Below are 24447 nucleotides of genomic sequence, written 5' to 3' on the forward strand. Positions count from 1 at the left end.
CATTTTAAATCGCTTCACCGTTGGTGTCTTTGTGCTGGCCAAAGCTCTATTAAGGACACTTCACTTGCAGCCTCTCAATGCGCTCATTTACAGTCCACATACACTCACACAGTACTATTAATCATTCTCTTTGAGTTTAAAAAAAAACACCTCAAAATTATAAACATATTTCTACAAGGGTTCGAAACATACACAATATTTTTTTAGCATCAGTGTCGCATATGCAAACTTAATTGGAGCAGAGTAAGAACTACAACCTGAAAGCAAATTCAACAACTTTGTCCAAAATGGCTTCTTTCAACCAAAACTTGCTGTTCGATTGCATGCATGAGTCCTTGCGCCTTTTCTTTCAATCCTGTTTTGGACAGAGCTGTCCACCCAATTTTGAGTCCATTGGTAAAAGTGGTGTTAGAGGCTCATTGGTTTGTTTTTTTTTCTCACGCCTCAAGAATGACACCAGAGGGAAGGGAAAAAAAATTAAGAAGCAGCTTAGCTTGCCAAGGAGGAATAAACCACAAAACGCTCACTGTCCTGCTCAATTTGAGGCATGGGTGTACTTGACTTTTTTCATGGATGCTGTGACCATTTTGCCTTTTTTGGACAGTTTTCAGGCATGGTTTAGCTCCCCCAAAAGGTGAAAGAAGAACCATGAACAGGGATTTCAAAATACTGGTGAATTCAACCGCACAAAATTGTGTGTAAACACTGGAATCCAAAGGGGGGCCTGCAGAGGTAAAACCTTGTGCGCAGCCGTTTGAGCATTCATTCGACAGACTTTGAATCCTCCTTAAGCCTCCAATCCAGCTGCATTTTTCTATTATGGCGCAACTGTAGATGGGATGTGGTGGAACCTTGATGGCCATAACACTTCCTCACCTCCACCTGTGGGGGTCTATGTGTGATGTCGTCTATGTGTGATGTCTTTCTCTCAAATCCATACTGTGCTCCCCCTTACAACAGTCTGGGGTTGTTGGTTTTTTTGTTTTTGTTTTTGTCCCCGTCCTCTTTAATGTATATTTGTATTTCGATGTCATTTGGGGTGTGTCTGTTCCCTTGTGGTGCACTCTGGGGTAAAATGCAAATAAATATGATAATAATACAAATAGAGAAAACGGGCAAAAAAAATGAAGGACATCATGAGGATATTTGAGAGACTCTTGACAGTGATTGCACATTCACCGACTCAACTCTTGCATTTTGGGTGACACAGACTCTCCACACTTCACTTTATAAGCCAGAGAATCGTGTGAAATTAAAAATAAAATGTTGTATTATTGTAAATCCAGTTCAAAGGTATTTGGTCACATCGTTTGGTGTATGGCGAGCCTTCAGCTGGACTTTGAATAAATGCTCAAACAGCCTTCCATGCAAAGTGCGACCAAGTGCTTATTTGCGGTGTGTCCGTTTACTGAAGAAGTGAACCTCCAAGGGCAGTGAAGAGGCTATCTTGAGTCTGATTTATTGTTCTTTTGTAGAAATTTACTGTCCCTGCATGTCGCCGGCACCCTGCGCCTGCGTCGCCGCGGCGCTCAGGTACTGCCAGCTGACAGCCGCCAGCAGCATGGCGGCCGACAGGTACACGGGCGACAGGTGTTGGCTCCTGACGGGCACGTCCGACGCCTGAGATTTTTCCCGAATGAGCGCCAAGATACGTAGCGTTTCGTCCCGTGACGGGTCCGAAAGCGAGACCTTGTGCAGAATCTGCAAGGAAAACCACAAGCTTAGAACATTGTGGTTTGGTTGACGTAATGACAATGAATCATACTGTGTTACTGTACTGGAGTAGGATTTGATTAAAAAAAAATGTTTTAACTTTACTCGAGTTATTTTCCAAACAAATTTTACTTTTGTTTCCCACATTTCAAAGCGGGAGACAGAAAAGTTGCCCACCTCCTGGCTGTACTGGCTGATGATGTTCTGCACGGCTCGCATGTTGGTGGCCTCCATCATGAGAGTGACAGCCTGTCCCTTTCGGATTTTCACCACGCCCTGGAACACCAGGGGGTTGTTGTAGCACGATGACAGAGTAGCTATCGCCATCACCTGTTCAACAAAGGAATCGCAACAGCTAAACCAACATTCATTTAAAATCGAAAAAATGATCAGTAGTCGCCTTACCTGAGGGATGGCGCAAAAGTTGAACACACTCTGGTTGCGCAGGCGGGCCAGGTAGGCGATGACATCCGGCACATGGCGCAGAGCATCTGTGACCAGCAGGTTGAGACACGATAGAGCCGACTCCAGCTTCTCGGGCTGCGCCAAGTCCTCCAGACGACCCGCAAACTGGCTCCACGCCTTGCATTAATATAACATTCAGAAAATTTCAATGTGTTTTATTTATTTATTTTTACGAAGCAGGAGAACAATTATTGCTGAGCACATATTTAACTCATTCAGTTCCAGCGAATTCTGGACCAAATCTGAAAAGACGTTTAAAAACGTCTTTGGGAGTGAATGAGTTAAGGACTTCTTTCATGTCCCTTATTTGGTCTTAACAAAAGTGATGCAATGCAAACAACACACATAAAGAGAAAATATTCCCACCTCTTGTGGCCAGAAGGCACGTCCCTCCTTTGTGTCCTCCAGATAGTCTCGGATGATGTTTGTTTTCTGGAGGAACAGGCCCATGGAGTTGGCCAAGTCCGTGTCCCAGCCCACCTCCGGCTCCTCCAGCTGGGACGCCGAGAAGAGGCGAGACAGGCCTATGCCCACCAGCCCTGCCACATAGTGGCAATACTGCAAATAGAGACGCGGTCATGCTGTGCTCAATATTTGGCAACCGTGTGCAGAATGCATCATGTCAAAACGTAAAAGATTTGTTTCAAGTCCCTGAAGTAAAAGCACGTCTTTTCTCGTTCCTTAGCAAGACTCCACGTCACAATTGTGCCGGTTAACTGCTGATGTTAACCCTTTCAGGGACACCTTTCAAACATATATCACGTATTTCGAAACAAATCTGAAATCAGTTTACAAGGTCTTTAAGATGTTCTGGGAGTTGTACCAGAAAAGTACAAGGATCACCTTGTCCCACTCTTTCATGGATCCCACTTTCTTCTCTAGGAATTCGGCCATTCCGACTCCCATCCGGTGGCAGATGTCTGAGATGACTTCCCGGTACTCTTCAGCCAGGTTTCGGAACTCCAAAGATATCTGCCGATTGTTGGTCAGACAAATATTTAGCCAAAATGCGACAAAATGTAAGAACGCAACAAACTACAACCATAAACTTATTGTTAACGGTAATACCTGTAAAAACAAAGCAGCGTGATCTTTGCTAGGGCACGAAAATGCAGTGGCCATTCGATCGATATCCCTCAATGAAAAGCTACTGACCGTGGGGAAGTCCTCCAGAACTTGCCGGTCTTTCTCCTGGCTCTCGCTGAAGCTCCAGGTGTCCTGGTACAGGTAGGTGTGGAAATCGTTCAGCATGGGAACCTTCCTGTCCAGGGGGATGCTCATATCGTCCTCCACCGTGTCCAATGCCCGTAACACCAGGTAGAAAATGCACACGGCGTGTCTAAAATAAGAAAGGGACAGTGAGCGAGAACATTACAAGGAAGGCGCGGGGGGGTGGGGGGGGGGGGGGTAGCAAGGGTGACTGATTTGAACTAGAGAGTGTTATTTTCTCTTTACTAATAACACCAAAAAAAAAAAACTGCAACTCGGCGTTCCAAATCGTTTCAAAGGGGAAAATAAATTTGCTGAATGCTAATTGGTCTCAGGACACACAGATTCGTTCGCTTGAGCCAACGTTCATGTTTATGAATCCACCCTGTCCTGTCATCGGAGATGTCCCTTTGTCATCAAAAATTACAAAGACACACTCTGATCAAAGCAAATAAAAAGCAGCATCCATTTACAAGTAGTGCAGCAAAGTAATGGGGGGAGATTTGTCTCCAATTTTTTTTCACACAAATACATCAATAATTTTCACGTGTTTTTCAGATCTAAAAATATATTTGCAATTTTCACGGATTTTTCAGATCCAAAAATAGTTTGCAAGAATCTCTTCTTCCATTGTCGCTGCTTTGGCCGTTGATGCAAGAGCGTAGAAGAAGACAGCAACAGAAGCACTCTTTCAGTGCAAAGCAATCTCGAGTGAATTAAAATATAAATATTTTGTTTCCCGATTTGTGTTCAAAACATAGGAGAAGATCATCTCATGGCTAGCTTTTTTTTCAATTTCAAATGCTTAAACGAAAAAAATGTCTGAAAACTTGCTCCAGTTCAATGAAGGCAACAACACTGCCTCCTAGTGGACGGAAGAAGGACGGGCCTTTCCACAAGTGAACGTTTGCAACCTCTGTCTGAATATGCTGCGTGACGAGTGTCTCGAAATAAACGCACTAACCCACATTCAACAATGCACAAGCACAACGGATTATTTCGAAATACTAAATGCTGATTCATTCACACACATTATTGAAAAACACAGGTGAAAACGGCGAATATACTTGTGGATCTTAAAAACGAGATTAATCTCTCCTCAGACAAAACATTATCCCTGTCGCATAAAGTCAATGAAATATATATTTGCTTCTCATAATACCTTGAATAATTGTGATTAAAATACTGATCAAAATTATGGTGAGTGTTAATCTTGACCAGAGTCGTGCAGCCCGACGCGTTGGCCTGGCTTCTTCTTTGAAGGAACCCGACAGGCACACAGACCATGAGGACACAACCGTGGGGGGCGGAGACCACGTTTGTTTGTGTACAGTACCTCGACTCGGACTCACCTTAGGTCGCCGTCCAGGGCCTGAATGACTGCAGCGAAGCTCCTGCTGGTCTGGTTCAGGTATATGTAACACGTCCTCAGGCTCTGGCTCATGGACTCCTGGCACGACAGACAACACAAGGCCGCGTGACGACCGAAGCCTGCCGCTCTCAGAGCGCTGGACGCCCGGGCGGCCTCCCGCAGGCCCCGCTCGCCCAGCCTACGACCCGACAGCAGCGAGCGGGGACAGGCGGGCGTCGGACCCCGCGGCGCGACCGATAGAGAGCGCTTGAATATGGCCAGCAAGATGGGACACTTGCAGCACGCCCCGGCGGCCATGCGATGTCGGTGTAGCCCGAGTGGACGAGCGAGAAGCCGCGGCTGCTCGGCTCGACGCGGGCGTGCCTGTGGAGGGCGAACAGCTCCGGAGCCAACCTTGGAGAGGGGCACTCGACTCAACACGTTGGACCACGGTGGAGTCCCGCCTTCCTCCGCAACCTTGGCACTAGCTTCCTAAGCTAGAGCCAAATAGACGCCATCTTTGGCGGTGAATCGGTCGTCAATGTCGCCGCCATATTGAATGTGTCAATAAACTTGGAAATGTCCATTTGTCCTCTCGACTTGTAAGACAATTCCGCGCACTTGTACAGGGCTTGTCAATGCTTTTGCACAAAGTATCACCATTAATTAAAAATACGTTTTTTTGTTATTCATTCTCACAATGGCCGCGAACATGGAAGTTGATTTTCAAAATAAATATTTACATTTCCACTCATTTTCTCGATATTAATAATATATGGCCAGAAAAGTGAAGCAGAAGTTAGTCAGGAACAAAAAATATTCACGAATTTAAAAAAAGTTTGCAAATGTACTGATCACATGCGTGAGTACCGGAAAATTAAGTTAGACTGTTTTGAATTTTAGGGACAAAATACCATCAAGGGGCAGTCTCGAATTGATTTAATGTTGTTGTGAGACAGTGAAATAGTGGTGTGCATAACTGTATTGAGAATACGATACGTAAAAATGTTCACTTTCATGAATTCAAGTATTTAGGTATCAATAAATATAATGGTTTATTTTACATCTACAGGACGGTGGTATTGTGTGACGATTTAATTTCAAAGGTTTCGCTTCTGCCCTTAGTTTTTTCATCTGGACACATTTTTAGTATTTTATTTGTATTTTTAAATCAACCTTGCTTATTATGGCTGAAATTAAATGACATTTGTTGCTAATTCATATATATTTAATTGGTGACAACTGTTCAAAAATTCGGTACGTTTTTGCACAATTTATTGACTTGCAAAGTACAGAACTGCAAAATGTTTCGGGTGCAGGTACTGTATAACATTTGACAAAACTGGTTTCTTTCGCCATCTAGTGGCGGACAAGTGTCAGCCACACAAACCTGTGGCCACTTCCTCTGGTAGCAGCTTTTAATTTATGCCATTTACGGACAGGTCTCGACGTCATACGTGTACTCTAAGGTTCTGGAATTTAATTATGATCCATTTATAACAAGATCGCGTGTTAAGTCATTCGCGTTGATACTTGCCGGGGTGACATTGGAGTCAAAACGGCGGGATTAGCGGTCAAAACTCTTGATTAATATATCCCCCGACATCTTGCAGAAGATACGAAAGATCACTTATTTGTCTCGCTATATGACATGTTTGTTCCATTTTTACTCACGTAATCCAATTTGGGCATGACGGCTCGACAACCTCCCATTTTAAATTTAAAGAGGTTGTAAATCTCTTCCGGGTGGCCAAGAGACTTGAGGACGTCCATGTTGCCTCCTTAATCGGACACTAGGAAGCGTAACAAAATGCTCGTGGATGCTCTCCATCCACGAGAAATAAAAAATAAAGATACTCGAAGCAATATAGGAAGACTGGGGTGCACTTTCAGTCTGGAGGCTGAGGCCAGATCGACTCACGACTCCGATTGGCTGACATCGCATGGGCTCAGGAGACAGTGACCAATGAGCGAGCAGAGCGGCTGGTGTGATGTCCCGCCTACCGACACGTCACTGCAGTTTGGCTTTCCATTGGTTCTTTATTCATTCATCGTCTCAAATGTAATCCAGCCTCTGGCAAACCATTGAATGCAGATGAAACCAGCTGGAACTATACACAGTTTTATACACGAGACTGCGATTGGTCCATTTGTGAACGGAACGCCCATGTGTTTGTATATTTAAATATCAATCTCAATTTCTATGTATTGAATTGAATTGAATACAACTTTATGCCAACTCCACACAGGAAGGCCGGAGCTGGAATCGAACCCGACACCTTTGCACCGTGAGGCGGACATGCCAACGAGTCGACCACCGTGCCGCCCTACATTACATACATGCTAACGACTAGGATCGAAATGAAAACGTTGAAAACCAACGACTTGACTGAAACTGGAGATCGCCTTGCCTTTATTAAACATGAATGACGCCACATGGCAACTCAGCACATTTTCATTGTGAGCCGCTGTGTCTGACATTGCAGCCACAAAGAGACGGTAGTATAGGTAGTCTCGATTGAATGCATCCAAATCCATCTTCTCGGTTTTTGCAATATAGCCCAAATGGTGATTTTATACATATATATATAAAATTGGAGTGGAGAGCCCTTACATACATGTAGATAAAAGTTGCCGCTTTGGGGTTAATTACATGCAGCAATATCGTATACCACATTTACACACTTGCCACAAAAAAAAAAAAAAATACTGTACAATCATTATACACAATGAGACCTTGAGTTTACCGAGCTGCATGACAATTAACTGATTACAGTTGCGATGTTGTGCCATTGGAAAGAAATCCAACCGTAGAACAGGATTCCGAAAGCGAGAACCTAATTTTCGCTTGAGGAATGAGTGGACAATGACACAAAGGGCTCTGTTTTCGTGCCCGGTGCACGTCTAGCGCAACGCGAAGTCCAATTGGGCACTTGAGTGGAGTTTTCATTCTTTGGGTATTTTCGGGAGTTAGACGTCTTCCACCCTCGATCAAGCATCCCATAACTGTGCCGCAGCCAAGGGGGGTGCTTTCAAAAACATATTCAAGATGATAATAATCATAATGCGTTCAATGAATTGATTTCTACAATGATACAGAGGGTTTGATGCACACTGTTGTTATATTTATGAATGAAATATGACAACATCCACCACACATACCCGCAGAGCTCAGAATCTGTCTGCCTGCACCTTGATCAAATCCACTAAAATCACATTACTTCACCTGCGCCACAACTTAGACCTGCTTTCAGCTGGTTTGATAACACTGGTCAACACATTTTTAAAAAATATTTTTATCTGAGATGCAAGTAAACTGTTAGATAAAGTATTTGCGCTGATTCCAAATCTGCCCTTTTTTTCTGTAGCACTTCAGATTTTCATAATAATAATAATGATAACAATCATAGCAATGATCTAATATTTACTAGATTAATATATGCAGTAATATTTATAAATTAAGGGTTAAGTTTAGTTTATTTTGTGAAACGTCCTAGCCATAAAAAAACAATGCATGGTAAAATCTGCTTTTACTGGTAAAAGGAAAAAACACAAAAACAAAAAAAAAAACATCGTAAAATTCTGAATTGCAAGAGAAAAAAAACTTGACATTTTTTAAATCAACGTCAACAACACGCTTAGGGACACACCAAAATATAGTATATTAAAGAAAACTTAGTCAGTCCGCTTGCGCTGTCTGCGAAAACAGAGCCCAAAATTTAAGCACATGAAACTTTTGGGTCAAAATCTACAAAATACGTTGGATATTTCGTTTTGTTACTTTGTGTCATTTCGACATCCAAAAATTCCCTTTTAAAAAAAATCGGAATGGTTTGCTCATAATTTTTGGATCGTAACCAAACATCCACAAACATTGCGGACACAATGATTAAAAAAAAAAAAAAGCTCTCATTTTAAAGGGTTTGAAGATAATATATCCTGTGAATAAAAATTCCAAAGTTACCCTGAAATGTTGCAACTTTGCAACGTATGACATTCGGCATGTGCAACGTTGACTGAGCAGATGCGTCAATACTGACCTGGAAATTTAACTCTGACCTGTTTATTGCGTCACCGGCTGAATTGGACATGAAGCCTTGTGTTTCCATCAACTGTCAAAACGCCGTTCTCAAATCAAAACACTCCTCACTTGGAAGAACCTTGTCACAGTGCTGCTCTTTGACGCTCCGCCTCTTTCAGTCCACGCCCATTTTTCTTTCTAAGCTAGGATGAGGTTGTTCCAAGGCTCGGCTTTTGAGCCCGAAGAGCCTCCGTGGCCCCCAGGGGGCATCTTCAGAGCGAGGGTCCCGCCTTGAGCCGTCATGTAGGCGGGCAGAGCTGAGATCTGGTGCCAACAAGGTAGATTAAAAACATGGCACTAAATATCAATACAACTGCTCAATTTGTTTGTACCTGCGTGCGTGTGCCGCTGTGTGCGTATAAATTGAGAGTGTCCGGTTCTGTCTTTATCTGCCGGGCCTCCTCGGACATGGAGGATGTGCCCAAAGAGGAGGAGGAGGAAGAGGAAGAGGAGGCGGGGCCCCGGGGAGTGCTGCTTGGTGTCATCGGAGTCCCCTCGTTGTTTAGAGGCCCTGTGGTACACAACAAGGAGGTGTGTTATACAAACAATGACATACAGTAGGAAACTCCTTTATGGGACATCAACCGCAAGGGAGAAAAAAACTGTGGCAACTTTCACACCGCAACACAGCATCCCGCAATTTGATCATTTCGATGCGTGATAAAATCACCACATTTTAAAACACCGATCAGACATTTGCTTTCACCAGGCGTCAGTATAATAAATTTAACTACTATATATAGGCCTTCACTATCTTCAAAAGGGCTACCCTGGTATTCAAATTAATAGAAATAATCATCATTTGAAGCTAACCAGTTTGGCTCTTGTTCAGGTTCTTGGGTTTGCGCTTGCGGGTCTGGATGCCCTCTTTTTTCATGGCGAGAGGCCGTGGGACCTGTGGAAAAAGCAAGTGATTTCGCCTGCCCATTTATATCCAAACATCATAATAAATACGTGTAGCATGTTCTCTTGGTTTAGATTTTTCTTTTTACCCCATGCAGTTTCATGTAGAGGCCGCAGGCGTTGCACACGGGCTCTCCCTCAGCATTTCGTCGCCAAAGGGTTGTGGTGGTGGTGTGACAGTTGGTGCAGGACAGGCCCACCCTCCGGGAGGCCGACTGGAGGACACAGACACAGTGGCGGTTCTGGGGGGGGGCCAACGGGGGCCAGTGCCCCTGTAGCACCGATTCTGGCCCCCCCTGTGGCCCCCCCTCCGAGCGCAGATTACGCAGTCGTGCCGAGTCGCCGACGCGAAAGGTGGAACCAAAGCGCGTGATTTAACATTCTAGTCGGACCCTTTAGTGCGCTGCGCCATTTAAAAATGAGCGGGAAAATGAGAAGCAGTCCGCAGAGAAGGAAATTACCACGACACGAGTGCTATTTGCGTGTGTGTGTGTGCGTGCGTGTGTGCGCGTGTGCGTGCGTGCGTGTGTGCGTGTCTGTGTGTGTGTGAGTGTGCGTGTCTGTGTGTGTATGCGCGTGTTTGTGTGTGCGTGTGTGTGCGCGCATGTGTGTGTGTGTAACTTTTTTAGTCTCCCTTTTTATTTTAAATTTTATTTAACAGGATCAATATATAAGACATTGCCTTTTAAAATTTGGATAATTATATGCATGTAAAACATCAGCTTCAGTGTATTTGCAATTTTTGTCCCCGGCAGGCTGGTACCATATCATCCCCTGGCTTGAATATTCTCAACAGACGTATTGTTACGCTTGCAGACATTTTAGCCCAAGACGCCCAAGTCTGAAGAAATAAAAAGTCAAATAAGATTTCGAATCTGTCTTTTTAGCCCTGGGTTGAATGTGCCCCCCCATCAAAACCCCTGGCCCCAGCCCGGCCCCCTCAGTGAAATTGATCCAGAACCGCCCCTGCACAGACATACGTGGGAAATGAGCGGCGTGGATAACGGATTTTTGGCTCTTATTTGGCTCACTGCGAACCAGTCTTGGTTTCATTTCCTCAAAGTGATGTTGTCTGATAGCCTTTATTCTTCACAGCAAGAGAGTGAGAAAAGGCGCTAAGGAGTGTGTTTTAATTCATTTAAAATGCGTGTAATGTGACTTTCTCGGACCAAAGTCGACTACCCCTGAGGTACACCATAGTATTCTGTTGACCCGTTTGCAGCACCAGGTGTAGCGCTCTAGAGTGGTTTCGATGCAATTTTGCAGAAATAATTTTTTGTATTTGCCTTGGTTACTCTGAGTTCCGTCCGCTCTGCCCCACTGTCATACAGTATGGTGTTCCACAGAGTTCAATTTCGAAACCCCTGCCCTTTTCATTGTATCTATTGTTTTTGATCCAGCATAAGACTCTGCATCGTTTCGGTGTTTTATTGTGTTTACTGTTGTTATATGATTCATTTATAGTTTTACCTGGCTTTGTATGATTTTTTACTGCATAGACAGTGATGGTTGTTTTTAAAGTGTTTTATAAATAAAATTAAGTTGAGCATAGATAAAAAAAAAATATATATATATATATATATATATATATATGTGTTCATGTGTTCCCCATGAAAAACATGGCATGGTTCAAAGTTCATTTTCACTGCTTACGCCAACAGTTATTTGGCGCCAAGAAAAATAAAGCAATCGTTTCACCCACTAGTCGCCTTTGGGGCTTGATTAGAGGTCTGTTGATGCCATTCATCTTGTGGTAAAGCCCGCAGGCATTGCACAGGTAGTGGCCCGTGCCGTCCCGCCTCCACAGCGGCGTGGACATGGCCCCACAGTTGACGCACTCTCGGCCCTCTGCGAAGTCATCAAAAAGGTCTGTGGACGCACAAAGACAGGCACACATACAATGAGTGACAGGATACGTATCCATCTTCAACTGTGAATGACTGTCATACATTACAATCCATAATAGGGGCTTTCATGAAGGTGGAAGGAATTATTCAGCGTTCCGAATAGCAGTCAGTGTTCGTAAAACCTTCAGGGTTCTGCTAGAAAGGCAAACAAGAAGTCATAAAAAGCCTTCTAGAACAGCTCATATTTATTTGAGGTTAATCAAACGCAATTGATGGCCGTTTTATGACAGACTTTCTTTTAACATGAGTTTGAATGTGATTAGTTAATTCACATCGCAGATGATGAGGGTGTGCACACTTCTACAACCGCATTATTTCAGTTGTCCGTTTTTCCTTCCCCTTCCAAAAAGATGGCATGTTTTACATTGGTGTGACACAGGTGTTAGGCCACATTAATGCTGGTTTTGAAATTATTTACATGGGTCTCATTTTTTTAATACCACCTGGCATTTGAACAGTTTGTTTAAACTTTTTATTTCCAGTCCATGTATGGTAAATACAGTATACCTGTACAATGTTCTTGAAAATAAATTCAACTTTTTAACGAACATCATTATTTTGTATTGTTCTGCGATTTAACCATTGTAACCTTTCCACCCAAAAAAAGTGGTAATATGTTTTAAGAAGGAAGATAGCACGTAATATTTACTTTGTGAAACATAGCGTAACAATTTAAAAAAGTAAAGAATTAGTTCATTGTTGCATCTTCAGGTATGCGTGACTTGACCACAAGGAGGCAGTGCAATACATTCATGAAGACAGACGAAGACGAATTTGACAACTACTAGAAGTGACTCCGTAAATTGTAGTAATATTTTCATGTTTGGTAGACGATAAAGAATATTTGTGAGCATTGTTATATTGTCTGTGTTGATGCAGCCTGTGTACAAATATAACAGCGCATAGACGCCATTTGTTAGCCAGTCTATGGTGGTTTGCATTGTGTATTAAACTATCTGAAGGCAGAGTTGAGTGGCTATTTTGTGAATACAAACGTTCCATGTTTAGTTTGGCAGTAAAGTTCAAGTGGGATTGTCAATAAACAGCTTGAAAACTCTTTTTGAAAAACAGGTTACTGTCTGCCAAACTGCTGCTGGTTGTCAAATGAGTTGCGTTCACTGCCACCATACGGCGTACAAATGCACAGTCATCGGTTTGAGTTCCGTTGCATTTAGGATGGCAACTTTTTTTTTTTTATTACATTTTAAAATTAAGCACCGTGGTGACCAGTGAAGGACTTTTATCTTTGTTGTGATGATTACATTTTTGTCATTCTCTTGACATTTTTTGCAACCAAAACATTTTTTTTTTTTTAGGGGGAGGGTGTTTAAATATAGATTAACTTCTAGAAGAAAGACGCATCAACCTTCAACCCTTGCTTGTGTATACGGTGGATGTGTGCACCAGCAGCAGCAACAGCAGGAGGTGCAGGCCCCATTGCTTATCGGACTGCACTCCCCCCACCGCCAAGAAGATAAAGAACGGGCTCGAAATAGAGACGCAAAAGAAGCTTCATTACGTACAGAGGCATTTACAGACTCTGGGTCCGAGGCCGTTTCTCGCACAGATAACGTGAGGTCTGACCACCTGCACAAGCACTTTAATAGGGGCCCAGTAGATGAACACATGAGCATCATAAATCCAAATTAATGTGTAGTAAGTTTTTTTTTTCACCGTGCTGTACTGTTAATCTTGGGATGCAGCGAGATCTCATCCAAGGTTGAGAGCAAAACAAAGACAAGCAAAGGAAGCTAACCTTGAGTGCGGAAGCTAATGTAGCCAACACATCAACACAAGACAATACACTTGTTGCGCTAATGTGTCATGTAGAAATGTCAGCGTGTCTCCTTATCTTGCCCGTCCATTTAAAAACACACTTTTAGTACCCGACGAGGGCAAAGGTGAAAGCAGGAAAAAAATCAACCGTGAAATTATCCAAATGCGTATTACAATTTCAGTGTAGTTACAGTCCTAATTTTAAAAGTGGGGTGTATTGTCGAAAACGTAATTTTCCAGATTTTGTTTCTTTAATCAGATTTCAATTGATGTGATTTTTTTTTTTTTTTTAAAGAGACCATTTCAGGAGTGTCGTGTGAGTGAAACCATCAGGTTACAGGTCAGATTGGATCAATTTTCTTATCTCTTGAACACAACGCAGTTCCACGAGGAAGATTGAAAGAAAGCACAGTGAATACTAAATCCTGTGGTCGGGCATATATAACATGAAGTCGTATTAGTCCATGCCAGAATGATATCATTTAATGGCTGCCACACTGTTTTTTAAATCACACACAAAACGTCGACAATAAATAGAGACTCATGAAGAAACAAAGTATAGGCCCGATTCATGTTTTGTGGTGAGAGAGAATTTGTTGGCTCTGAGTATTACCAAAATGGGAAGGGATCATTAAATGTACAGTCCATGATGGAAAGTCTTGAATAAATCAATTAAATTATGTGACAAAAATTATTAATCAGTTGACATTAAGATCGGAATGAACACTTAAGTTTGAACTGTTGGTTTAAGATACTGGACTTGAAACGAAATGTCATATTTTTCCCCCATATTAAATGCACCTTAAAAATCATGTTATGAAGTTCTTCATTGAATTTTTTTAAATACAAATAAGAAAGTGTAATATTTTGTAATAATTGCCATAAATCAAATTCTTAAAAAAATAATGCTGTGAATAACTACCATGTGATTAATTTTTAAGTGCAGTATTCTGTAAAAAAAAAAGTGTATATTTTACGTTTTCATAAAGGGCAATATCAATCAAAATGTAGCCGTTCGGCCTGTGCAGAATTTAGCTCGCTCACGTTTGGGAATCGGGTTTAAGTTGGAGTACAGTACTGTTAAAATTGAAATAAAAGAAATGCCACGCACGGACACTTTAAGATGTTACGTTACATTTGTTCTTCTTTTTTGGGGGGAAAACGTGTTTTCTTTTGTGACGAGTACAAATTAAATCCTTATTAATACAATTTAAAATATATGCGTGCCTTTTTGACTTGGAACAAAAATGCAATTCCATTTTTTCTTGCACCGTATTCCTGAAAATAACCGTTCGCACTTTCTTTTACCCATCAACATTTTTCACTTTTTTGTGACGACAAAACTTCCACCAAAAATAAACGCGCCGATGAAACAGTAATTTCATGCTTACATCCATGCTCACCAATATTCGGATGTCGCGTCCCGCCAGTTGGAGCACCTGCCTGGAGGCCGTGGAGCACCGGACTCTCGAAGGGCGACGCAGACCACGTTCCGCCCACGTTGGTGCTCATATACGCCGGGTAAGGGCTGTGGTAGGAGCCGCCGAGCCCCCGGGCGCCGTAGTGCTCTCGCCCATTAGCAGAGATACTCAGCGGGCTGCCGTACGAGGAGGCGGCCGCCGCGGCAGCCGCCGCTTGCTCCTTCGCCCCGACGGAGGAGAGAGGCGGGCTCGCGGAGAAGCTGAACCGCGGGGACACCGACGAGTGGTTGTACGAGGACTCGACGCCCGGTTGAGCCCAGCCGGAGTGGCTGGACGCCGGCGTGCCCGGTTGCGACGCGCCGGGTGACTGGAGGTAGGGCAGGCCGGGAATCATCTGCGTGACCACCCGGGTGGTCGGCACGTAAACCGGCGACGTGGCCGACGAGCTGTTGTGGAGGAAGCCGGCCTCGTAAGATGGATGTCCGTGGTTGGTGGTCATGATTCCCTGGTACATATCCTCTCCTTGAAGCTGCACATCCGACTCGCCGGAATTAATACGAATTTAGGTGCACTTGTGCGAGAAATAATGATCTCACTTTAAAAAAAATATATACACTATATAGAATGTGATTTAAAGCGTGCACATCACGTCTACGTGCAAAAGAGAGAAGCTGCTGTTCCTGCTGTCCGGTCAACCACAGTGCGATTGAATCTTATCAAATTAAGAACTGGGGAAGGGAGAGAAAAGAGGAGGAGTGAAGGGAGACTTACCTCGATCAAGATCTCTGGCGCTCTCTCTTTCTCGGCCTTGCCCCTCTCAAAAACATGTGCAAATTGCAACGTTGCATTGTCATTTTGATTCATCTAGGACGTGTCATGTAAGAAAAATGTAAGAAGTTGGTGAAAATGTCGATTAATTAGTCGAGGCCGCGTGGCACAATTCACACTGACGGGAAATATTGACACCTCATTATCATCAATACATAATTAATTATTCCCGATTTCAATCGAACAGCGTGTTCGTAATATTATTTTTAGCTCACAAAATACAAAAATGAGATGATAAATGACAAATTAAAGTTATTTTTTTCCCCGCTAGGGACAAAAACAACTGACTTCCCGTTTTATGTTTTTTTTCAAATGCTAAACGTTCATTTCAAAACATCTTTTATCGTTTCGTTTTTTCCCCCTGAATACAGCACAACGTTGACTCTCGCTGTTATTAAAGTCACCTTTGAAAAAAACAAACAAACAATAAAGCCGTACTGTAAATCTTTTTAAAATTAGTGCTCCAGTCAGACATGATGTTGCCAGTATTTACATTGTCATATCTTCTTCAAATACATTTCTAATAAACCGGCCTGTGCTTTCGATTGACTTCATGATCAACATTAGACGGTTGTTTTTAATTTTGACTCCTCAATTTTTTTAAAGATGTGAGACAGAAATAATGTAAATTAAAAAATAAAATGTGTTTGGTCCAATCTATCTATCTATCTATCTATCTATCTATCCTCGGCCCACAGAGTGCAGGTGGACGCAAATAAAGCAAGATTGTGCCTCCCTGGAAATGGGAAACTGTCATCAATGTGTAACCGCGCATACACACTGATAAGCTGGCTAATAATATTAAGGTGTGGCCGTCTGCGGGAGTCTTGAAGAGTCCTCCAATAATTAAAGAAAACAAATCCTCCTCCTCGCCCCCCTCCGCCACCTACCACATGAGAAGGTCTTTGCGATTCCAATCGGAGCTTCTCCTCAGTGCTACTTTCACACAACCTGACCTGCATAGAAAGAAAGGGGGTGAAAAGTTTACAAAAATAAGAGTTTTTCTGTTACTGTACAGTACATTGTGTGTTTGCACATGCCACGTCGTATCACTGACACAGGCCAGAGCACACCAAGAAAGCGTGTGTGCGTGTGTGCGTGTGTGCGCGTGTTTTGACAAGAGGCTCTCCAATGAGTTTGCCGAGTATGACTGAGAAGGTCTCAGCTGGAGATGGTTGTGGGTCTCAATCCAACTTTCTCCTTCCCAATTAATTCGACTAATCACAAATTACTCCAATTTACGAGTACAATCGTACTACATCTTTTACTCAACGTAGTTTAAAAAATGTCACTCATTTCGATGTGTGTAAAAGTGCAATGCAAAGAGTTGGGACGGTTTACGGCCTGGTTGTCATGACTACCACAATAACAGGGAACAAAAATGAACCGTAAATGAACCATAGAGGAAATAATGTCAATCTTATTAATAATCTGCCGCCATGAGAACGAATTTATGGCAAGCCCTGGCAGCGTATTAAGTAACATTTTGAATTCTTTCCTGTGACACAAGTGTAAAACAACGATAGCAGTAAAATGAGACGAAGTGTCGTAAAGATTAAATTCCGTTGTGGCGTGAACGAAACTTAAGGACGTCTGACTCCAATTTGTTCTGATGTTCGCCTTGTTCTACGAAGCAGCCGGGACCGGAGAAGCGTCGACCACTGTCTTTAGTGGCCATACATTTATGACATGTTTCTAATTTGCCATCACTTGGTTTGTTATTTACACCAAATCACACAAAGGAAAAGCATTCAACACATCCATCTGCCATTTTTTTTTAGATCGTTAGTCATCATTAGGGGTGACTTTCGTCCAATCAGATCTCATCCTCTGTGTTGCTATGCCAATCTAATCTGTCCAGGCCCTTTCAGAGTCAGTAGTACAACATAAAGTATATCAGCAATGTTTTCTTTTGGGGGGTTGTTGTTTTCCATCCATAGTATTGAGGTTTTGTGTGATTGTGACACCTTTATGACAAAAACAAATCATCGAAGAATCTAAAAAGGATGTTTTGAAATTGTGGGCGGAAACCCTGACTGGGGCGAACTCCAAGTTACACATGCAAAAAGCTCCTCCCACTACGCAGTTACATTCATGGTTAATTAATCTTTTCTTTGGGTGGGGGGTGGTAAGTGACATCCTTTTAGGGTCAAGGTATGTCAATGAAGCTAAGCGTTCAGGAAATGCAAGTCACAAGAAATGTGAAGCAGGCACCAGGAAAACTGTCCCCGTCTTGGCTGGGCCAGAGTCTCAATTATGTGGGGGTCAGTGACACACACACACACACACACACAGGGTATGGTAGACTCCAGGCTCCAGGAAGAAGACATCACACGATGATGCAGGAAAGGGCAGCAGCCGAGGACGCCGCTATAGCGACGTGAAGACACCAACGTGTCTAGTGCCCTTTCGCTGCATCAGCATAAATCCTTTTTTTTTTTTAACCCGTTATCTTTTTTTTTTTACATCATCTTCTTTCTACTGCTGATCTCACCCATTTTGCTCGGCTAATCTGATCAGAGCAATCACCGGCACGCCGCTCAGGTGTTAATGATGAAACAGTGCTAATCAATATTAACTTCAAGTGTGTGTGCGCGCTCATAGAGACGTCCAGTTTCCATGTGACTCATTGATGACCCACCAGTTCAACTTTGGCACTACAACAAAAGCGCATAACAACAAATGTCCATTGTGTTAATGTTGTCATAAATCCAAATTAGTTTTGTTTTTGTTTTGTTTTTTGCTCCTGTACTTATAATTTCATCAATGAAGCTAAGTTCAACGACTTCATGGGAAGTGAAGCATCAGCTCATATTGCACCAATTGTTTAAATCTTTACATTTAATTTCATTAATGGTGTACTATAAAGTACACTATACTAAAGAGGCCTACAATAGTGCTACAAAAACACAACACATGATCAAACGATCATTTAATATGATCATGATTAGATCACGCAGGTGTCCCTAATGCCGCGTCCGCTCAGTGTGCGTCAGTTATTCGGCAGTATCTTTGTGTTATGCTTGCGGATTAAGCCTGTTTGACCAGGTAAGGTCACAAAGTCAAGCAGGCGAGACGCAGATTCTCTCTCTTTCCTAACCGACGTGCACCTAGACACAGCCGACGTGTGTTTCTGAAGCAATAATTAACCCGTCGGTTCTCATTTGTGATGGCGTCGAGTGGTGAAGCGGACTGGGCGTTTGAAGAGTGGCTCAAACGTGCCGCACCGGTCGACTTTTAAATTGTAATATCAACACTGAACATGAGATGGCAGACATCAATCGATCAAACATGTCGAATGCTTTCATTGGGTCTTCTCCTGCTGTGTACAGTGGTATCTCTACTTGCCAAATTAATTGGTTCTGGAAGAAATTTCTTAACTCGAACATTTTGTAAGTAGAGACACATTTTCCATGTAAATGCCCTAATCCGTTCCAAGCACCCCCAAAATTCAGACATAAATGTTTTCTAAAGCATAAAAATGCATCAAAAATGTAACAAATACATGTCACATTTAGATTACTGTGTTGCACAATAAATGAGAGCTGTGCATAATGTAAAAAAACAAAGAATCGAGTGAAGAATAAAAATGATGGTCATTTAACTTTTAACTGTGTTCTCATCGTTTTTTGCCCTCTTTAGTTCATGTTCCCTCTCAGAAGTGGTTTTTGCCTGGCGGTTTGTCAAGAACTGATCCAAGATTTTGTCGGCTTTTAACAATCCTTCGAAAACGTCCGAGGCAAACATCAGCCTGGTGAGCGATCGCACGACTGGTGAACACTTTTCTGGGTGTTTCACATTTACGTAAACTATTTTATGATTTTATGTCCTGTTTTTATATAATATCTCGTTTACTAATTTTTACATTGTATTTTCTTATTGTCTGTACAGTGTCCTTGGGTGGCATGAAAGGCGCTTTTAAATAAAATGCATTATTATTATTATTATTATTACTATCAGAACGCCTCTTGGCCCGAGGGGCGAATGACGAGTACGCAGGATGGACAAATATCTATCTAGCTAGCTACACACTTTGATACATGCGGTTAGGGGTCTCTCTTAGCCAATGGGATGCAAGGATGATGCTCGGTAAAAGCCAATGGCAGAGCAGCTATAAGTATGTTGCGTTCAGGAAACTCGGAGCTGCGAGTCGCAACCCATACTGTATTTTTACCTTTCGTATGTTGAAATTTCTTTCGTAACAAGAGGCAATATTTTCCTGTTGAGGCCTTTCGTAACTTCAAAATTTCATATGAAGAGACATTCGTAAGTAGAGGTACCACTGTATTAAACCCTGGAGAACCCACGGGGTCAAATTTGGCCCCTATAAATTCTGCTACTCAAATGCTCCCCTTAAATCCCAAAGGGTCAAATTTGGCAATAATCCTAAATTCGGATTAAAGCACAAAATATTTGAAAAAAAAAACATATTTTGGTGTTCAGTGAACATATAGCAGTCATTTAAAGTAATATTAATCATTTTCCAAAGAAGAAAAGGGTTCTGGGTTCTCCAGGGTTACTAGCAGAACCAGAAGTTTTGGTGCTCCCTAATGTCATGCCAGCAGTGTCCCTTTTTGGTCATTTGTGGCCTCCCTACTGATGAAAAATGGTCTCCCCCTCCAGAATTTAAGTTTTCCATCCCCTGCTCTCGGATTTATTTTTCACTTTATTTACTACGAGACAATTTTTTTTTCTGTATTTGCTTGATATGCTAATTGAGGCCCTTGTTGCATTTAAAGCTGTTTTGGTGAGCCGGTGTGTATTTTTAGCATGACAAAGACGTACACAGGGCTCCCAGGTCCTCTCCTGTAGATAAGCGGCAGCCAAAGTCCGCTCGCAAGCCAAGGCCTGAGGAACAAACAGGGAACGCACATACACGTACGCATTACTAACAGACGAAGGCCATGTCCACACGGAAACCAGTTGAAGTGCGACTGCAAAGGTATTTATTTTCATCCTTTTGGGAGCCCGAATGTGATCGTTTCTTTCAAACGGGTCCCAAAGTAAATCCATCAGAAAATGCTTTCCTCGCATTTATGCTATTATGTGCTAAAACTGCCAACAACAAGGCAGAAGATTCCTGAGCATGGCACTGCGTTAACAGCAAAGTCAGCAACAAATGAAATTTAAAAAAAAAAACGACTTTGGTTGTGTTTCCATGTGGCCCAACAAATGACGTTTTGCAGGATAAGGTAACAGTCTGAGGTAAGGCCCTTTATTACGGCTAATGTCAGGTTAGCTAAGGGTGAGATGACATCGACACAACAATAGGATCCGCAAAGGGGTCGCTCAGAGTTCAGCAGGTAAGGTGAAAGAAGTGTCAAGATGGCGTTTGCCCAAAACGACACCGCTTTGCTGCCAGTCAAGATCTGCCCCCCCCCCCAACCCCTCACCCCAACGCCCATCCCCCTTCTCGACAAATGAGGAAGCAAGAGGAGAAAAGGTGTCTCCATCCAGGGACTGTCAAAACACGAATCGTCGATAACCCCGGCAATATTCCTGTTTGGACAAAAAGAGGGGGGGGGGGGCACAGCAGATGGAATGGAAAGGGTTTGAGAAAGAGAGAGCCAACAAAGAGGAGGACAGCGAAGATGCCGGCAGACAGGAGGAGCTGTGGAAAACAAAAGAGGCTCCATTCTCGGCCCGCTCTTATCTGTCTCAGGGTCTTATCCACCGCCGGGCTCTGTTAGTGTAACCCCAATTCCCTCCCTCCCCTCTTCTCCTTCCACCTCATCCCTCGAACCAAACTCCCAAAAAAATACAAACGCGCAGCCCTTTTTGGCCGCAGCCTGCAGCGGACCCCGTTATCAGCGCGGCGCTGACGTCATGGGGGCCCGCCGGTGCTGGGGCCGGAGACAGAGGCCTGATAGCGCCGCAGGGGCTGCCTCCGCGCTGGCTGTGGGAACCGAGCACCCGGCCCACCTTGACGAGGCGGCACGGCACATTCGCCACGTGCACTGGCGCACGTGTGCGGCCGCAGAATATAGAATATCCTCAAGGTGATACGAATATGACAAAGCGAGCTAATGAGATAACTCAGTTTGAAGAGTGGGAAATGCCGCACGTCAAGTCTCATTTAAAACTCATTCAGTACCAGCCAATTCGAGACCAAGTCTGAAAAGACGTTTAAAAACGTCTTTGGGAGTGAATGTGTTAATCGCATTTATAAACAAAATATTGAAAGACATTTATAAGTAAAAGAAAAAAACCCAAAAAGCACCTTTCTGAAGTGACCAAAAGACCGTTTATACGGTACACGCCAAGTGCACCGTATCACACAAGCACTTATTTCACTGTTTTGCAACTGCATTTTGATAGCTTAGCAATTAGCTTGGCTTCCATTCTTTCGCCGCGTCTTCCCTTCGTCTTTGACTATACCGTCTGTGCCGCTCACTGATAACTCTACCTTTGGCCATAATCCAAAACAGGATTGTACTGTCATTACAGTAAGCCATTTTCAACTAAAAAGTAAAATTTTTCCATAGTTAGAAGTGGAAGTTTTTGGCCATCAACATGGGGTGCTTTCGGAAATTCACTCTGACACCACGCTGAGGGTGTATGTGTGTTTGCAGAGCCAGAGCATGCTCCAGTTTTCTGAATTTCCGAACGCAGACTATGTTCACCAATCTGCAGCTCGTGCTTGAACTGTGCCCATCTGTAGTTCCTGGCGGACTGGGCTCCGGAACTCTTTTTTTAGGGGCACATTGGAACAATAGTCCGGGCTCTCCTGATCTTGCTCTCGGTTTTCATTTTGTTTATAAAATGCGGGTTATACTCCTTCTTCATGATGCATTATTTTTTTTTTGACTGATACGACATTCGGAGCGATTCGTGGTCCGAAAAATATGATATTTCAAAAGTATACTTACTTCAATATCAATTTCTCAAGTTCAAGGTCTCACGGAATTCCCGCATCGTTAACTACAGCCTGTCGGAAACCTCCCAGAGGATGCTGATAAAACGGAATATCAGCATTCACACGGCGTGATTATCGAAGCGGGGCATTTTTTTTTTGTGACAGTTGCCAGCCAAAATGTCTCCGTAGAAGTCCGTAGCCAAACAAGAGGAGACACCGCAAAGGGTAAGAAAAGCCTTTGCTATGTCAGATTTGTTTTTGTTTTTTTAGGGGACAGGTCATGAGGTGCAACTGCGATCTGAGAGGAGCGAAAGGGCGGCAGCAGAGCAAGTTGGCCAGTTTCACATCATTAGTTGCAGGTGCAGCTCTCCCAAAGAGAGCAAACACCCCAACCCCGGCGACTCCCACGGCCCGTGTCTTGCAAACCCTGTTAATAATCATCCCTCCATACCGCTTTTATACGACACTAAACTCCCATTCGGACGTTTAATTTGATTTGGGGACTGGGAGCAAACCGGGCCCATCAATCTATCTCGTTCGTTTCCGCATTTTCCCCTTCTCGGAGCATCTCAGATGTTTTCGGAGATGGATCTCTCGGATGGGGAGTGGAGACACACTTATCAGTGGCTTGTCCCCGATAAGGCGGAGAAGATTTGTAACGGTTACGCTCGTTCAGTCCCACGTTTGTGTGTGTGTGCGCTCACTATTGCTCCCTTTCTCTCTTTCTGACCTCCTCTGGGTCGAGCGAGTGGGAGGAACAAAAGGGTGGCCTTGACAGAGGGGTGAGACGTAGCCTAAGAATCGGGCGGAAAAAGAAGGCGAGCGTTGTTTTCGCGATGGCTCGCTCCCACTCGCTCCCTAAACGCCGAAACGGCGGCCTTGGGTGCGAGGACCTGCCAAATAATGAGCCAGGTTGCACGGAAAGGAGAGCTCATTTTAGCGGTATCAAGAGGCCCGATTGGATTTCGAAACAAAATATCCAAAATCCAAATTCCAATTGTATTTATTTATTTTTCTTCACTGAAAGGAAAAGCAAAATAAGTTTTGTTCTTGCCATGAAAATATATACGGAAAAAAAACAAAATCCTGTCAGATACATTTAACGTAGTTATTGTAAATTGATGAATCGCCCAGACCATATACCGATCACTCTTATTTATCACAAATGAGAATTTGAAATTTTGGGAGAGATTTTAGCAAGCATCATGAAAGTTTCGCAGGTCACTTAAAATGATGTGGCGGGCCAGATTTGGCCCCCGGGCCTTGAGTTTGACACCAGTGGGTTCCAGGGTGCATTAATGGGTTCAATGTACATTTCGTTGATCTCATTCGGGCTAAAGAATGGCAAATGTAAGACCGATTTGAAGACCTCTCAATTTGTAGATGAAACGTAAGCGGTGCCATTCACTAAATGCGACCACTTTCGAGTTAGCAATGTGAGCTAATTATTATACATGCCAATATTTGAAGACATTTTTTGACTTTTTTTTTTTTTACCATCACTAAATCATTGCGGCTCACACGTATCGGCGTTAACGAAGCTAAATCTCTCTCATCCTCAACTAAATTGATTTAAGGTCTGGGAGTCGCGGCTTGGAATTGAAGTGGATTTACATGGGACAGGAGATGTGAGCCAATCTCTTTTTCGTCAATGGACGCTACAGCTGTTTGCTTTCAAAACTTAGCTTGTAGCAGACGTGTGCACATTTTCAGCATGACGTCTCTGATCCACTGGTGAAAGGACACTTTGATCCTCTCCTCTTTCATCTACAACTGCTTCAGAGAACAAAGTGGATGCAGAAAAGTGGTGAAGATTGCACGACTGTCTGTGTCCTATGTGTTGTGTTGTGTTGTGTTATTTTGACTTCAAAATGGCGCCGCGTGAGTGGCTGCCTTTCCAGCAGCTCTTATATTTTGTTGTTCTACTTCTTCCTTTC

The 24447-nt window shown here is 43.2% G+C and overlaps 2 protein-coding genes and 1 long non-coding RNA gene across 5 annotated transcripts; 1 reads left to right on the plus strand and 2 right to left on the minus strand.

The window, feature by feature from the left end:
• Nucleotides 1-115: 115 nt before the first annotated feature.
• On the minus strand, nucleotides 116-6650 carry LOC147187950 (squalene synthase-like). 2 transcript variants are annotated; one of them, XM_086100623.1, is made up of 8 exons: nucleotides 6413-6650; nucleotides 4740-4837; nucleotides 3334-3517; nucleotides 3022-3150; nucleotides 2545-2736; nucleotides 2119-2295; nucleotides 1891-2043; nucleotides 116-1701 (listed from the first exon to the last, which is right to left on the minus strand). In XM_086100623.1, exons 1-8 carry the CDS (start codon nucleotides 6509-6511, stop codon nucleotides 1480-1482), a joined length of 1254 nt encoding a protein of 417 aa, XP_085956749.1. In that variant the 5' UTR covers nucleotides 6512-6650; the 3' UTR covers nucleotides 116-1479. The 2 variants fall into 2 exon arrangements, with proteins under 2 accessions (XP_085956749.1, XP_085956748.1); XM_086100622.1 differs by lacking the exon at nucleotides 6413-6650 and having other exon boundaries at nucleotides 4740-5877.
• A 473-nt stretch (nucleotides 6651-7123) lies between these two features.
• Nucleotides 7124-15495, minus strand: LOC147187951 (transcription factor GATA-4-like). 2 transcript variants are annotated; one of them, XM_086100910.1, is made up of 6 exons: nucleotides 14809-15495; nucleotides 11425-11591; nucleotides 9812-9937; nucleotides 9633-9714; nucleotides 9152-9330; nucleotides 7124-9083 (listed from the first exon to the last, which is right to left on the minus strand). In XM_086100910.1, exons 1-6 carry the CDS (start codon nucleotides 15338-15340, stop codon nucleotides 8958-8960), a joined length of 1212 nt encoding a protein of 403 aa, XP_085957036.1. In that variant the 5' UTR covers nucleotides 15341-15495; the 3' UTR covers nucleotides 7124-8957. The 2 variants fall into 2 exon arrangements, with proteins under 2 accessions (XP_085957036.1, XP_085957035.1); XM_086100909.1 differs by having other exon boundaries at nucleotides 14797-15495.
• LOC147187952 (uncharacterized) lies at nucleotides 8991-9752 on the plus strand. Its single transcript, XR_015097706.1, has 3 exons — nucleotides 8991-9097; nucleotides 9234-9350; nucleotides 9652-9752. It is a non-coding gene; the product is annotated as an uncharacterized LOC147187952 (long non-coding RNA).
• Nucleotides 15496-24447: the final 8952 nt, after the last annotated feature.

Source organism: Hippocampus guttulatus, chromosome 20 (assembly GCF_054856545.1).
Source record: "Hippocampus guttulatus isolate MCC_2025c chromosome 20, RoL_Hgut_1.0, whole genome shotgun sequence".
NCBI lineage: Eukaryota > Metazoa > Chordata > Actinopteri > Syngnathiformes > Syngnathidae > Hippocampus > Hippocampus guttulatus.

What these genes read in the sequence shown, in the direction of transcription:
- LOC147187951 (XM_086100909.1), bottom strand. Translation starts at nt 15,340, where the DNA reads ATGTACCAGGGAATCATGACCACCAACCACGGACATCCATCTTACGAG. An exon ending in TCAAGCCCCAAAGGCGACTA is followed by an intron (nt 9,938 to 11,424) that starts GTGGGTGAAACG and finishes TGTGTCCTCCAG; the next exon opens with TCGGCCTCCCGGAGGGTGGG. An exon ending in CCTGAACAAGAGCCAAACTG is followed by an intron (nt 9,331 to 9,632) that starts GTTAGCTTCAAA and finishes TGTGTACCACAG; the next exon opens with GGCCTCTAAACAACGAGGGG.
- LOC147187950 (XM_086100622.1), bottom strand. Translation starts at nt 5,056, where the DNA reads ATGGCCGCCGGGGCGTGCTGCAAGTGTCCCATCTTGCTGGCCATATTC. An exon ending in GCCCTGGACGGCGACCTAAG is followed by an intron (nt 3,518 to 4,739) that starts GTGAGTCCGAGT and finishes TTCTTATTTTAG; the next exon opens with ACACGCCGTGTGCATTTTCT. An exon ending in GTGCCTTCTGGCCACAAGAG is followed by an intron (nt 2,296 to 2,544) that starts GTGGGAATATTT and finishes TATTAATGCAAG; the next exon opens with GCGTGGAGCCAGTTTGCGGG.